At 42.8% G+C, this 15,399-nt stretch overlaps 1 protein-coding gene across 1 annotated transcript in view; it reads left to right on the top strand.

The window, feature by feature from the left end:
* The window catches only part of DNAAF9 (dynein axonemal assembly factor 9), a 63,947-nt gene extending 54,537 nt beyond the window's left edge, over positions 1-9,410 (top strand). Inside the window, exons 32-37 of the mRNA XM_072335895.1 lie at positions 1,090-1,196; positions 1,881-1,955; positions 2,092-2,294; positions 3,470-3,535; positions 4,138-4,231; positions 5,351-9,410. Of these exons, the coding sequence (XP_072191996.1) occupies positions 1,090-1,196; positions 1,881-1,955; positions 2,092-2,294; positions 3,470-3,535; positions 4,138-4,231; positions 5,351-5,463 (658 nt within the window). The 3' untranslated portion in view covers positions 5,464-9,410. The remainder of the gene's footprint in view (positions 1-1,089; positions 1,197-1,880; positions 1,956-2,091; positions 2,295-3,469; positions 3,536-4,137; positions 4,232-5,350) is intronic.
* Positions 9,411-15,399: the final 5,989 nt, after the last annotated feature.

The following is a 15,399-nucleotide window of genomic DNA, read 5'->3' on the forward strand; positions in this document are numbered from 1 at the left end:
ATTTTTGAGAGAAAGCTGATGATTATTCATAGCAGATACACAACTGCTGTCCTTTTAAGGGGAACAGGATCCTTTCTGGACACCATTTAAATCAGTGGCAGGATTACTGTTGCTTTTAAGAAGAATAGAAAAGAACCCTCTGGGAATAAGCTGGGAAGGCTTGGGATGGGTGAGGCCAATAATGATGAGAGTAATTTCATTCTGACAGCTATTCAGCCTTACTGGAATGAACTTGCTATTAGCAGAACAATTATTCATTTAAAAAAAAAATAAAGAGCTGCAGCTTTATTGACAGTCTTGGCAAAGGCTTGGGGGCTCAATAATAAGTGGTACCAAGCTTTGCTTTTAATTGATAGTGATAGTTTTCATTCTTTGGGGTGCTTTGCACATCTTGTTGTAGTTATCTGCGCTACACCTATTTGGCAGGAAATGTAAGCTTGTCAGCTGTTACAACTCCTGGCTGGCTGTTTTTTGGTTACGTTGATAGTTTTGGAAGTATGATTTATGTACCTTGCCTTGCCAGTCCTTTATACACGTGTATGTTCTTTGTTCACCATTCTTAATCAAAATCTGGAATGAGGTAAGGTTCCTAAAGTGAATTGGCACAAGGCCTGGAGTGTGCAAATTGCACGGTGCCCAAAGAAGAGAGAGAAAACCTTTGGACAACGGTTGATGTATTTGATAGTATGGAATTAAGTAGCATCTAAGGAAAAAGTAAAACCAGCAGCAGGAAGGTTGTCAAAATGATTCGCAAACTCTTTGTATAACCTCAGACTTCATATTGTCCTTTCATAGAATGTTTAGAATTGGAAGGGACCTCTGAGAGCCATCAGTCAAGTCCCCTGCAGTGAACAGAGACAGCACAGCTAGATTGGCTTGCCCAAGGCCTGATTCAGGCTGGCTCTCCAGGGATGGGGCATCAACCACAACACTGGGCAACCTCATTTAGTGCCTTTCTGGATTTCTTGCAATAAGGAAAAGCCACCTGTAGTGAAATAATGGACCTTCTTTTTAAGAGCTCTGCTAGGTGGAAAGCACAGATGTGTGTGTTTTCTTTGTTGAAGGTGTATCTGTTTCTTTTGTCTCAAGGTATGAAGGTAAATATGGAGCTGGGTCTGTCTTTCCTCCAATGGTTCAGATCTGTGTGTGGTTTAGCCGTCCTCTAGAAAAAACACGATTTGTGACCAAATGTAAAGGTACAAATGAACTTTGACTTACTTAATTCAAATCCAAGCTTAAGAGGCCGAGGAGTAGAAGGAAGATGTTGACGTAGCACTGTCCTTTAATTACTGCTGAAGCAAACTTTTAATTGAATATGCAGCTTTCCTTCCTTGTAGTACAGTAAATGACCTTTAGCATCTGCCCTGGAAAGCTGATCCATGATGTTGTTCAGATAAAGATGTAATTTCTAAAGGCTGAGTCAGTTACCTTCATGTGTTTTGCTTTTTGTTGTAAATTCACATTCATTTATTAGTATGGAAATGCAGTTTGTAAAAGAGCATCAGTTTCTACTATTTGTGCCCAACAATTATTTGTAGTTACTAGAAAATAGGCTCAGCTGCATGTTAGGCTCCTAGACCAGATGTATAACCATGCCCTTCCTTCTTTCCATAGCAAAACAGTGTTAAGGAGCACCACTTTACTTTCCACACACACTGTAAGCGTTCACTATGCTGAACACATTATTTCCCACCTACCCCATAGAGGAGAGTTGAACGTGTAGAAATGTTCTGTAGTGGGAGCTCTGGGGGGACACTGCAGCTTTTCCCCCTGAAGCATTAGGATGTGGATTAGAGACCTGTAGCATAGGACTGATGAGAAGCTGCCCTAAGGAGAAGAGCAGTAAGTGAGATAATGTGTTTGTCCTCCATTTCTAACAGCAATTAAGTCACTGCTCAAGCCAAGTCCCTTTTCTGGAAACATATATCACATCATGGGCAAAGTTAAGTTTTCAGGTAAGAGCAAGATATTACTTCTGCAGTGTCTAAGGGTTGTATTGCATGCGGTTGTATTTGGAAACACACCGGTGTGTTGGCGTGAAATTAGATGAGCAAGTTATCAAGGCACCTTCTCCTTTTGTCTTCTCATTAGATTCTGACAAAGTGATTGAGGTTTGTCACAACACATCATCCAACTCGCTAAGCCTTGTGCCTGTTCAGGAGGGGCCAACTCCTCCTGATTCAAGAAACGATAGCAGAGATTGCAGCGGTCAACAGGAGTACTTCCTTGTGTTCATTGGCTGCTCGCTTAAGGAAGAGGATATAAAAGACTGGCTCAGAGAAACTGCAAAACAGGTTCGTGGGCATGTTTACTTCTGTTCAGCATGATCTCTTTGGTATTTCTAAACAATGAAAGGTGAAATCCGAGTGCCTTGATGAAACCTTTTTGTTAATCTCCTTTCTCTTCTGTCAGGGTATTAGCATTCCAGAGTGCAAATTGTGTTTCAAACAGAAGACCAACAGTTTGCAAGTGCGTGTTGTTTTAATAACTGCTATTCATAGATTGATCTGCTTTTGAACACTTGAGTAAATGGAGTAGGTCCAGAATAAACATGAGATGATTAAGCTGAGATGTGATTGCCTAAAGCTAATACGTAGTATGAAATAAATCTTGGGAGTAGATGAACTATGCTGAAAACATGTTTTGATTCCCTAAATTAAGCCTCCTTGGAAGCCACACATTAAAACAGAGGGTCTAGCTTTTTCATTTGTTCTTGCTATATTTCAGTGTACAGCTATGCAAGATTGCATGTGTTCCTCTGTGGTTAGTGTACGTACACAACACAGGCAGGGAATATGCACATAATAAGCCTTTGAGGCACATCTTGCAACGGTGGCGTCTTTCTAACTTCTCAGACTGGCACAGCCTGACCAGGAGTGTGGGATGAGAAGTTTTCTCTTACCCAGCCGAGTAATACCGAGTAATGAAGGTCTTTGGAAATGAGTCTGAAAGTTTTGCTTTGGAAATCCACTTGAACAGAAAATGTTGAACCATACAGATAGTTTATTTTAGTACTTCAGCTGGATCCTGAATCTGTAGTTCCAACTCTGCCCTTTTATGATGCCATTTTGGAGCATCTTAATTAAAACATGCTCGTAATTACTTTTTTTGAATGGGTTAGGATTTGCATAGTATCTCCAGAACATTGTATGGGAAGGGAGATAAGTTTCCTGCAGGTTACTTCAAGGAACATACATTTTCTGTAATGATATCTCATACTTTGCATATATCACACAGGTAATATATACAGATAGATCCTTTTTTTTTTCCCTGTAAGAGAGCACTCTTTGAAATACTGTTTTAATCTTCTAAGAGCTTGGAACTTCAAATGAATTGCATCTCTCAAGCGTGAATTAGTTTATCTGCATTTCAAGGAAGCACTTTGCTGTTTGTTTTGCTAATGTAACTGAACTGTAATGTCAAGTTGTCGTACAGAAGGTATATAACTGGGGTCTGATTCTTCATACAGAAACCTCAGAGGAAAGCCCTGAAAACCAGAGGAATGCTAACCCTTCAGGAAATTAAAAACATTCACGTAAGTAGAAGCAATTAATAGCAGGTCCTTTTGGATGATTTCCTCAAGAATCCATTTATACAATAGAGCACCTCCCGTGTCTGCTGTAGCAAGCATGCTGAACTCTAAATTATAGCATTTACTGTCTCTTTATAGACTCAAAACATAGATGAGGCAGTCCAGGAGGGATTTGAGATATAACTCTTGGTGTTGTGTAGGCATTTATCTCAGTAAGCCCTGGGAAGTGGAGGAGAGCATAGGATGTAATGGTCTTTACAAACCTTTTCTTCCTGCACTGTATTGTGCAGATTATTACTTCCAAAGTAGGATCCCAAATAGCACTTATCAACTAACTTTGGGTGTAAGTGCTGTCTCTGGAGTTGGAGTACTAAAAGTTTGGCATGGCTCTGATAAAGTATTGCTGTACTGAATTCCCATAGCCAGTGTAAATATCACTTCTCAATACTGTCTTTTCAGGGTGCTCTTTTATATCCAGGTGCTGTAACTTCTTGCCTGGCTGCTTAAAAAAGGGAGTTTTTCCTCTCTTTAAACTTGCTAGGTCTGTATCTAAGCAATTTTCACATACAAGTGCTTAATGTGCGGTATGTTCTTTCTTTCTTTAGGTGAAACGCCATTTGGATCCACTTCCAGCTGGTTATTTTTACAATGGGACTCAGTTTGTGAACTTTTTTGGTGACAAAATGGATTACCATCCATGTATCCTTTAAAATGCATTTGTTGGTGAAGGATTAGGCAGGAAGACTACAGACTGTGCAGGTCTGACTTGTAGGCTGCCAAAGCAGATGATGCACTGGAGAGCCAGATTGTTTGCAGGTATGAACTGGGAAGCGAAGTAGAACCAACTGGAAGGCTACAGTGAGGTCTCAGTGGATGCAAAGCAGGAATATGACCAATATGCAGAACTGCATTTTTTTTGTAATCACTTTTTAAACTCTTTTAAGCAAGTAAAATCTGATTTTAAAAGTACTTCAGCTGAGCAAGCAGTATGGTGTACTTATCTAATAGCGATATAAGTTTGTTTGCAAATGCTCTGTCCTTACTGGTATTGCTTGATATCGGTTACAGAAAGAGCTAGAGCCAAAGCAGAGTCCTCTGGTTTTCTTTCCGGATCCATATTGATTTTCTTACTTTTTTTTGTTGTTTAAACCTGACCATATTCTTGTCTCTGGCAAGAAACTCCATAGTAATACTCATCTTCCAGTGTATTTCTCTTCTTGTTTCTCTGCATCCCTACTGTTCTTTTGCCTTCATTTTATCACTGAAATTTCAGTCTTACATTGGTCTTAAATTCCCAGTTCACTTCAGCTTAGATAAACATCACAAAAACATGAGTGGTTTCTGTTTGGGATTAAGTACAGATCTATTTACGTTCCTATGGGACAAGGTTACCTTTTCGATCAGCAGACTTCTGGTTGTTCCTGGCTATGTAACACTGGCAGAAAATGAAGTAACAGTGAACTTCAGCTCCACTCTTTGCTCAACCTTTATACCACCAGGATCCTGGTGTTGTGGAGGAGGTGAGGTTTGTGCAGATGCTTCTGGCAGGTCTGTGTTGGGCTGGTTTGATTGACTTTCACTTACTAAAGTAGCTATCAACGTTTATAAACCTGCTGTAGCTCTGCTGTCGTGTTTTCTTTTTCATGGGAAGCTCCTCTATTGCCCAGTAATGAAGAATAGCTGTGGTTGGCTCTGAATGTTGGACTTGAATTTACTTTCAGGCAGTGCCCCTAAACTGGCAGATCCTTCCAACCTGTTCGGTCTTTTGTAATGAATGCTGCACAAATGTTCTTATTTTCCTTAGCTTTTCAAAATCAGTAATGGACCAATTCATGAATGATTACTTGGAAGAAGCCAACAGGGAAATAGAGAAGTACAACAGAGAACTAGAAGAGCAAGAGTATCACGATCTCTTTGAGCAGAAGACATAAGCATGTATTTTTTATGGGCTTCTAGACCACTTATTGTCAGTAACCAAAAATGCTGTTGTCCTTGCTGGTTAACTAGAAAATTAAGTGAAATATCAGTTTTCTGCACTCCTTTTGAAACTAAGATCATTCCCGTAAGGTTGGCATTTTTACTATGGTAACTGCTTAGCTGTTTGTACTGTCAGGTTTGCTTCCACTTCACCTTAATTCCAGACTGTAAAAAGCATCACCTGGAATCTCTGTCTAGTAGTGGAAATGTCTTGAAAAGAAGAAAAAAAAAAAAGGAAAGCAGGTCAGAATGTGGAATGGAATTGGTCCAACGTGCAGAGGATCGAACTGCTTCCATCTCTTGGATGTCCCTTGAATCATATTGCCTGTGAGCAGTGGTATACTTCAGTATGTGGGACTGGGGGATGTTCCCAAAGCGAGAAATGGGGGAATGTTTCAAAAGCTCTGAGGAGTGTCCAGTCCTGCTGCTGTAAGGGTGTTCCTAAAGCGAGAAATGGGGGAGCACACAAACCTCTGCTCTGCTTCCAAGGGGACAGCGTGTCTTACAGAACCCTCTGCATGGTTTGAATCTGCAGTCAAAATTTTGACTGTTTAAAGAAAAAAAGGGGTTTTATACGTTTCAAGGTGAAAGGAGGGACAGGTGGGATACCTCTTCCTTTCCAGTGCTGCTCTAGCAGCTGATGTCATGTTTTCTAGAATGTACAACTTGCTGTTGCTTAAATGATTCCTACTTGAGTAGTAAAGACTAAGCAGAGCAAGCAAAGGAGGAGAGCATGAAAAGCCAGGATTCTTTAGCTAAAGAATTGCTCTTCTTGTTTCCAAAGGTAAAAAATATCAGAAGACGTACTTGAAATAGGAAAGAATTTGGGATGCATATTGTAACACTGAACTGATGCACCCAGATCTTTACAGTTACCAAAAGGGTTCTGTGATGGGAACCTGGGCAGCGTGTCCTTTAACTTAATTTGGTACAACTTGAAGTGAGGCCCCGTAGCTCACTGACTGAAGGAATATTGGTATGTGGTACCCTAGCAGCTACTTGGACATCCTTATTGGAGCTTATTGAATAAGCAGATGATCGTAGCTTGCTGTGCATTCAGACTTTAGTCAAGTGAAAACAGTCCAAGGATTTGATTATTTTTTTCTTTTTCACAGCCTTAGAAATAGTTCTGGTTTTAGTCAGATGCATATAATGCGGATAGGGATTTGAATTATTTCTTACAGGACACATAAAATACCTATACATGATCCAGCCTGTTTCCATGGGAGAAAAATGAGATTAATACCTAGGGCTGCATACTTAAGAAATGTATTTTTTACCTTTGGAATCTGACATGGCTAAAACTTGAAGAAGCCTATCAGAACCTGAAACACTTTTATAGGCAAAGTTTCAGTGTGAGTTGCTACTAGCTGGCTCCATGCCTGCCCTGTGGTGGTACAGGTGTGGAATTCCAGGTGCTGCAGACTGGGATGTAGATGTTGGTAAGGTTTCGTTCTAGCTTTCCTCCTAGATTTAAGAAGTTGTCTGAACGTAAGGATTCTTTTTCTTTGCACACCACGAGGCTTTATAAACGACTCGTGTCCTGTTAAGGCCGGTAAAAGCCAGCTATAGTTGTGTATCTAGGCTTTCTGGGTAACCCTATTACAGGTATAGAGCATCATGATAAGGCTCGTGAGTTTATCTATGCATGGCTATGGTTTAGTCTTAATATACTGTAGTGCCTGGTAGAGAAATGTAGCTAGCAGTGGGTGTAGGGGGCCAGCAGGCGTTTACAGACTAAGTGCAGTTGGCAGCACAAAGCGATGTATCAGACCAGGGTTACAAGGGAACAGAATTCTGGAGCTAACACTGCAATAAAAGGGGCATTAGGAAAATTCATAAGGTGGGATTCTTTGCCAACCAACTTAGCGTAAACCCCGCGTGCTTCTCTTCAGTACCAGTTATCTAATCTGCAAAGCCATATATCTAAGGATAGCAGAGTGACGGCGCGACGTCGGAAGGAACAGCGGTGGCTGAATGGCTGTAAGTCAGTAACCGTGTAGGTTTAAGTGCAATTGATTGAACCATAGGTGAAGATGCTGTAGCTTGCTTTGCTCTGCTGAACTCTTTTTAAAGAGCCCCAATTTGTGCGCCGCTTGAACATGAGCGTTCACAGGGCTGATGGGCCTGGAGATTCCCATCACAAACGCAGCGCCCTGTGAACTAACATGGAGTAAGTGTGCAACGTGTGCACATTGAGGTGTTCTTCAAAAACCAGGTCAGAAGAGCTCAGAACAAAGGCCTAGTATACAGGTATACCGTACTGCATGCTATGTGAGGATAGCTGTGTATTAGGAAGACCTTTCACCATACTGGTACTATTTCAATGATGATGTTTTGATATTGAAACGATTTGATTACCTCAATTTTTTTTTTTCTTTTAGCTTTTAACTGTGACTTCAAAACTGAGAAATTACCCAAACAGTGAAACTGTGACAGAGGTATCCTTGAAACAGAGCAGTGCCTTGCAGATGATGCCATTTATGCCCAAAGCGTAAAATAAATGGACATCATGAGGTTGTATTGCTTGCAACCTCTTTGTTTTTTTTAAAGAGAAGAACAGTTTTGGTGAAAGGACTTTAAAATTAACCTAGCGAAGAATATTAGCACAAATACTGTCTAAAAGGAAGCTCTTTGAGGACTCAGAGGTGTAAAGGCCTGATGCTGCTGCTAGCAGTTGCTGATTATTTGGGGGTTATTTGTAACAGTCAGCAGCACTTTTCTCTCTTATTTTGTTGTTTTTTAGGAGAGCATAACTTTTGTACTCTGATCAGAGGTGTTTATAAGCTGGAAATGTGGTTTCCTCACTCTTTTGGAGTCGGGGTGAGGATGGAGTTACTCCAAAGGATCTAGTTTTGAAAACTTTTTAGCTACTGTAAAACTAAAACAAAATACAAAAAAGCACCGTTTCTGAACCACGAATGTTTGGATACAGAAAAAGTGCCATTACACTGTTCTGTTATCTCTTACTGTATTTTGGGGGTGGAGGGAAAAGCCACCCCAATATAGTAACAGTAACTTTGTGTCCAGGCATTTCTGAGATGGGAAAGAAACGCTGAGAGTCCTCAAGGGGTTTACATGCTTTGCTGACCTTCATGTTAGCGGCTCGTGGTGGTGATGATGTGGTTTGTTTTTTCTTCCCCCTCACGAAGAATGAGTGTGATCAGAAGTTACTGAAGTTATAGGGAGAAAAAAATGTGACCAACTTAGGAGAGGAACGTCTGCAACTTGGGCAGAGTGTTTGATAGGAAGCCATGCAATGTGGAGGTAGCCCCGTGTTACGCTTTGTGATTCACAAGACCCATTGCAGGGAGGGCTGAAGTTGCATGTAAAAGTTCCCTACTAAGTTGCTTTTCTTTTTTTTTTTTAGTTATTGTTTTTTAATTGAAATTGTTCAGAATTTGCACAGATTTAAGCTCTGGAATACGTTGTGTATTCTTAAAAGGGAAGAATTGTAACTAGTATAGTGAATTGCGAACTGTGAGTCGTTAGAACTACGTTGCTGATCTAATTTTAGATGGTTTGCAAACGGACCTCAGAAAGATAGTGAGAAACTGCTCCGTTTTTACACGAGCCCGACGCTGATGTAACACTTCTCACTTGTACAACGTGCCAAAATTCACTTTTATACTAGTTGTCAATGCTTTAATACTTGCAACGTTAAGCGAAAAAACGTGCGTTTCCAAACACTACTGTAACTTCAGTTAAACTGAATGGGTGTGAGTGAAGCTTTGTTTGCTTACTGTATTTATTACACAACTCGATTCGGTAAATATGAAATTACCTTTCCATTTATTTTTGTATTGTTTTACATGTTTATACCCGCGGTTTGTGTGTGACTTTTTACACCCGTAACTCAGATGTGATGGAAAGAACCAATAAACAGTATCCATCTGCTGTCTGGTTGGCTCCTTCAGTTAAGCTCATTATTTCTTCAGCTTGGATTTCTGATTGTTGGAGGTTCCTTTAAAAACTTTATTGCTTTTCTAAGCTGAAAGTGAAGAGGATATTAGAGGATCGAGATGGTGATGGGTTCATAGTCAACAAAAATCTCAAGATTTTAACAAAATCGTGTTTCTTTTTAAAGCTGTTCTTTTAGACCTTCTTACCTGGACTTCTAATGGGGTAAAAAACAAAGTTGGTTTGGAGGAGGGATGTTGATTGGCTTCACGCTTGCTGTTTCAGTCCTTCAACTAACTCTGCTTAACCGTAAGTTGATAGTTGCACATACCCACGTGCAAGAGCTAAATCCTTCTCCTTGCCTTCATAACTAATCTTGAAACCACATCCTTGGCTTCTGTTGGTCTAAAATCAGGCTGCCATTGAGAGGGTGGTCATAGAATCATTTGAGTTGGAAGGGATCCTTAAAGGTCATCTGGTCCAACTCCTCTGCAATGAACGAGGACAAATGAACAGTCCCATCTTATCTGCCTTTATCCATTAGCTTTCCTAGGAATGTTGTGGCCCTGTTCTTAATGAATGGGGGAATGCATTCTTAAGTCAAGCCCTTGGGCTAGATCTTGGTCTAGAACCAGATCTGGAGGTTGGCGGTCCTGCCTGTGGAGCTCGATGATCCTTGGGGTCCAACACAAGCCATTCTATAATTCTGTTATCTTAGTGCTGACCAAGTAACGAGGGTTTCCACCATGCCTTAAATGCTTGAGTAGGGCAATCTACAGCCTCAGCTTATGGGTTTATTGATGTCTCCCCATGCAGTTATCTTTATGGCACTTTTCAAGCAGAACTAAGATGTAACCTGAAATAAAAATCATCGTCTTATTAGGTTGATTAAAGAGGCGACAGTTCTGGGATGCTCCATCCTATGGAATTATTTTGCTTTGGATAAAAGTTTGGGAGAAAAGTTTTCCCTTATCCCAAGAATATTTAGCTGGAAAACTTCAGAAAATAGTTTCTGACCGGGTTGGATGTGACCCTGGGCAGCCTGGTCTGGCATTAGATGTGGAGGTTGGTGGCCCTGCTTGCAGCAGAGGTTGGAGCTTCAATGATCCTTGAGGTCCCTTCTATCCCAGGCAATTCTGTGATGTGGAATTTCTTAGCCTACGTGTCTGCAGACAAATGGTGCCGTGTTAGCTTCGCAATTTGCCAGCCCGATTAAAGTAATGAATTCACAACAGGAATTGCATGAAAATGGAGCACTTGTTAATTGAATAGCACTGGGTTAGGCTCCCATTGTACGCTTCCAACAAGGTGCTTGTGTGATCCCTTCTATTGAATTTGCTTTAAAAAAAAAAAGCCTTCATGCTAGTTTTGATGTCTTGGTAGGAAAGAAAACACCCAATGGGCAAGGCCTGGTGGATTTCAATAGCATTATTGCTATTGGAGAGACAGAGAAAATAAAGAGCATGGAAAGTAAAATCTGAGTGACCCATTCATGGCTAGGAAATCATTAGGCACACAATGTATTGTATAGATCACTGTTAAAAACCACCCGACACGAGTAAAACAGGAAATTTATAGTAGTTAAAATTGAGCCTTCGCTTCACCCCACCAAAAATCTTCTATTTTTCTCTGTTATCAAAGTTAGTTCAATATTTGCTTTATATACATCCTGTTCCGGACTTTGATTCCTCTATATAGCACACCTTCCTGCCTTCTAATCTCTGATTTATTACATAACCATTTTTTTCTTCCGATGCTTTTGCTTTGCTTTAACTCTTTATCTTGTCAGTCTGGGAGCTGCTTCTGCCCTAACCCAGCGTAGGGCCCGGAGGCTTCGTGCATGCTGTTTGCTGATGCAGTGTGGAGAGATGAGGAGGAAGCGCCGTCCTCGAGGTCAGAGGGGATGTCAGCAGCAGACAGGGAAGGTCCCAGAGACAGGTTTGATGCCGAAAGCTATTGAAAGATGTGTTTCCTGCATAACAATAGAGGATTTTGTTATATTTCCCCATGGAACCTCTTGAGATAAAGGCTGAGGTTCATCCTGTACCAGCAGACACATCCCTTCTCTCTGCTGGCACGAAGAAGAACACAAAGAGGGGATTAAAAGTGACGGTGTCTCCCTTATGCCTTGTGCTGTCAGAGTTGACCTGCCCCAGTTCAGTGTATTCTGTCCTGAGTGTACTGCCAGAATGACATGCATCTTCCTAAGGCACATCCGCATCAGTGCTTACAGGTGCTATGAGAAGGTGCCGTGGAGGGAATGGAAGGCTTCTGCTTAGTTTATGGGAAGGAGATGAAGAAAGGCAGAAAGCCGAGTCATTGAATCAACCATAGAATGGTTTGGGTTGGATGGGACCTTTAAGATCATCCAGTTCCAACGCCCTGCTATATGCAGGGACACTTCCCACTAGACCAGGTTGCTCGAAGCCCCATCCAGCCTGACCTTGAACACCCTCAGGGAAGGAACAGCCTCACTGGGCAGCCTGTTCAGTGTCTCATCGCCCAGCAGCCCTTTAGTCAGCATAGAATGGCTTAGGTTGGAAGGGACCTTAAAGATCATCTAAAGCATTTCCATGTCCCCCTGTGCCTCCAACTGGTGGTCCAGCCCAGGGCAGGGATGCAAGAGAGCTGGCTCCAGCTTTCTCATGTTTAGTGATATATTTTTCCACCCCCTAACCAAACTGATTTGCCTGAAGGCTGCTTTGTCCCCCTGCTTGAAGGGTTGTCCTTTGCCATGGTGGTTATGATGGAGCAGGCTTGATATGGGAGATGTCTTCTCTCTCTGGCTGTAAGAACAGAGGAATAACTTCAGGGGGAGATTTCCCTACAATAGGCAAGGGGAGCTGGGAAGGGACCACTGCCCACACTGGGTCTGTGCTGCAGATTAAAATCACTGCTGCACAGTGAATAGAATACAGCTGTTATGAAATTGACTTGGTTTGGGAAGGGTGTCCCTTCCGCTAGAGGCTGTTTGTTTGGTTAAGATAGGTGGGAGCAGAATCTAACAATAAGCTTTCCTGGGAACACGATGGGCTCACAGAGAGGTCAAAGAGAAGGATTGAGCCTGGGATGGGATGCTGTGGGCAATGTGGGGGAACAGGGTGGGCACAGGAGAGGGGACATGGTGTGGTGATTGCTAGGAGTCATCAGAGTAATGTGAGGTATGGGGGACTATCATTGCATGGTGTTTCCTGGGTATGAGAATGTAACTACATCTACCTAGTGCCTTTCAATGGCATTAGATTGAAGCCATTGTATTCTGGATCAGTGCACTCAGCTGTGGTAGAAGGTGAGAAAAGCCACCTGCCTTGCAGGTACTGGTGCTGCTGCCCTGAGAAGTGTGGGTGCCCCATCCCTAGAGGTGCCCAAGGCCATGGATGCCTTGATCTGATGGGGGGCAAACAGGCCATGGCAAGAGGTTGGAACCGAATGGGTCCCTTCCAACCTAAGCCATCCTATGAATTAGAGCCTGGCAAACCTAATGGGGCTGCTTGGCTATATTTGATGAGGAAAGGTGGTGGGTTTCTCTGGTGGCAGCACTGTAGCATGCAGCATCAGCCTGGTGGGAACATCCCTTGGTTATGCTTATGAGGATGGATGGGATGTCCCAAAGCAGCACTGAAGGGCAGGGCTCATTTCCAATAGGAGGAAGGGGCACCAGAAATGTTGTACACCTGGGTGGCTGATGACTAGAAATGTGGTTAGATCTTATGGATTTTCCCTCCTTAACCGGACTCAAACTTCATATTTCCTCCCTTGAGGATCTGGATGGCACTACCCAGCACCCTGGGATGCAGTAGCAGAGGAAAACCACATCGGCACCATCCAGGATATGTTGAACTCCATCCCAAGCTCAGTGGTTCCTCTGGGACACACAGGGGAGTTCATATCTCGTAGGGGAGGAACAAATCAGCACTTTCTTTGTGATTTTATTGCTGTTTGCTTTCCTGCTCTACGCATGCAGTTCTCCATGCAGAGCTCTCCCTACTACTTTTATCCATCCAATTCTCGCTCCTAAAGTCCCCTGCTGTGATTTCATAGAATGGCTTTGGTTGTAAGGGACCTTAAAGATCATCTCATTCCAACCCCCCTGCCATGGGCAGCCTCGACAACCATTGGATTTCTGGAAGTGGAGGTGAAATGGAAGCTCAGTAAAACTGAAGGATGCTTTTAGCTTTACCTGGGGGAGACACTCTAATGGCCTTGAGGCTGTCAGGCAGCCCTGGAAGCATTAACTAATACCTGGGAAAGATTTTAGCTTGCAGAAAGCCAGTCTCAACTCATCAGCTGCAGGTTAATTTTTTAACTTAAGTGAACTGACTTTTTTTTCCCCCCCTTTGTCTCTGTAAACTGAAGCCCTTCAATTAATTATGTATCGTATGCAGCCAAATTTCCTCTTTCATTTCTAAGGGAGGAAAAGGGAGATGGGTGAGCCTTGCTTGGTAATCAAAGCCAAGGGGCTGTGGGAAAGGATGGTCACGGATCTGTGCAGCAGGCAGAGGGAAAAGCAGCTGGATAGTGGGGAGCTGAACCCAATGTCACCATAGATGGTGCAATTGAAGCATGTCATGGGGCAGCTTTAACCTTCCCCTTGAGCAGGATATTGGCAAGTTGGGCTGCAGTGAGGTTGCTGAGGGTATGTTTGCAGATATTGGCACAGGCTGCCCAGGGAAGTGGTGGAGTCACCGTCCCTGGAGGTGTTAAAGGACCTTGGAGATGTGGCACTGGGGGACACGGTCAATGGGCATGGTGGATGGGTTGGGATCAGGGATCTCAGAGGTCCTTTCCAGCCTTAATGAAACCTTCTGTGAGGAGCTCAGCTCTGCTCCATGTCTAATATGGGACACCAGAGGGTTCAGATGGGAGGAGACCATGGCAGGATGCTTTGCAGCTCTTGGAACATGGGTCACCTGTAGCCTTCTCTGTATGGTCAGGTCAAAGAGCCTGCTCAGAGCATGGTCTCTGCTCAGAGTGGAGAAATTCCTTATTGCTGTTTTATATTCCAGTCTGTCAGCTGTGCTTGAGTTGTTTGCTGCCTGTCACAGCAAAAGTGATATTGGTTGGATGCAAGGACCTGGATCCAGCTGATTTCTACCAACTCAAGGAAGGAACGTGTCAGAGTACGGCCATTCCCCAAGCCCAACAGAGCAGGACAAGGTGCCATCTTAGCATGTCCTTCCAGGAAAGCCAAATCCATCATCCACCCCTAAGATGTGTCTCCTCTGATGGAGAACTGTATCAGCAGAGATGCCTTCCACCACCCTGCAAACCTTCACAACCTCCCGTGGATGCATCAGGTTTTCCAAGCACAAAATCCCTTCTATTGCCAAGAGTTGGACTCAGTGATCTATGTGGGTCCTTTCTAACTCGGGTTATTCTATGGGTCCCGCTCCCATGCTGCTTCTACTGAGGATATAAGGAGGGGAAAGCCACTGTGATAAATCTGTGTGAAAGAACCTGAGATACCTCGAGGTGTGTCTGAAGTCACATGGAGATGCAGGTTTCTGAATGGAAGCCATTCCCCAATTGAGAAGAGCATAGCCAGGCCATCAGCAGAGGTTGATTATCTCCATTATCTTCCCAAGGGTAGGTATAAAGAAGGTAGGAGAAAGAAAACAAAGTGCAAAAGCACAGCTGATTCCTTGCTTTGGTTTTGCTTCTTTGATGGCAGCTACTTTGGGGATCTGAGCTGTGCCTTATTCTCATTCTAAGATACCTGAAATGTTCAGATTCTCCTTGGAGAAAGCTCAAGGGAAAGGAAAATACTGCTTAAGCATATCTCTAAAATAAAGAAATTAAATCTGAATGTATATATTGTACGAGAGCTGGGTCTGTGACACTCACATGACCAAAAATGGACACCCAACCTGTCTGTCCCATCTTCTGGCACTGCAGTTCACTAAGGAAAGAACTTTGCTGGGGAAGTCAAACAGGGGCAGTGCAAAATATCCTTTCTGCTGTGTTTTTAATCTGACATAGGTAAATAAAGG

This window comes from Excalfactoria chinensis, chromosome 4 (assembly GCF_039878825.1).
Source record: "Excalfactoria chinensis isolate bCotChi1 chromosome 4, bCotChi1.hap2, whole genome shotgun sequence".
NCBI lineage: Eukaryota > Metazoa > Chordata > Aves > Galliformes > Phasianidae > Excalfactoria > Excalfactoria chinensis.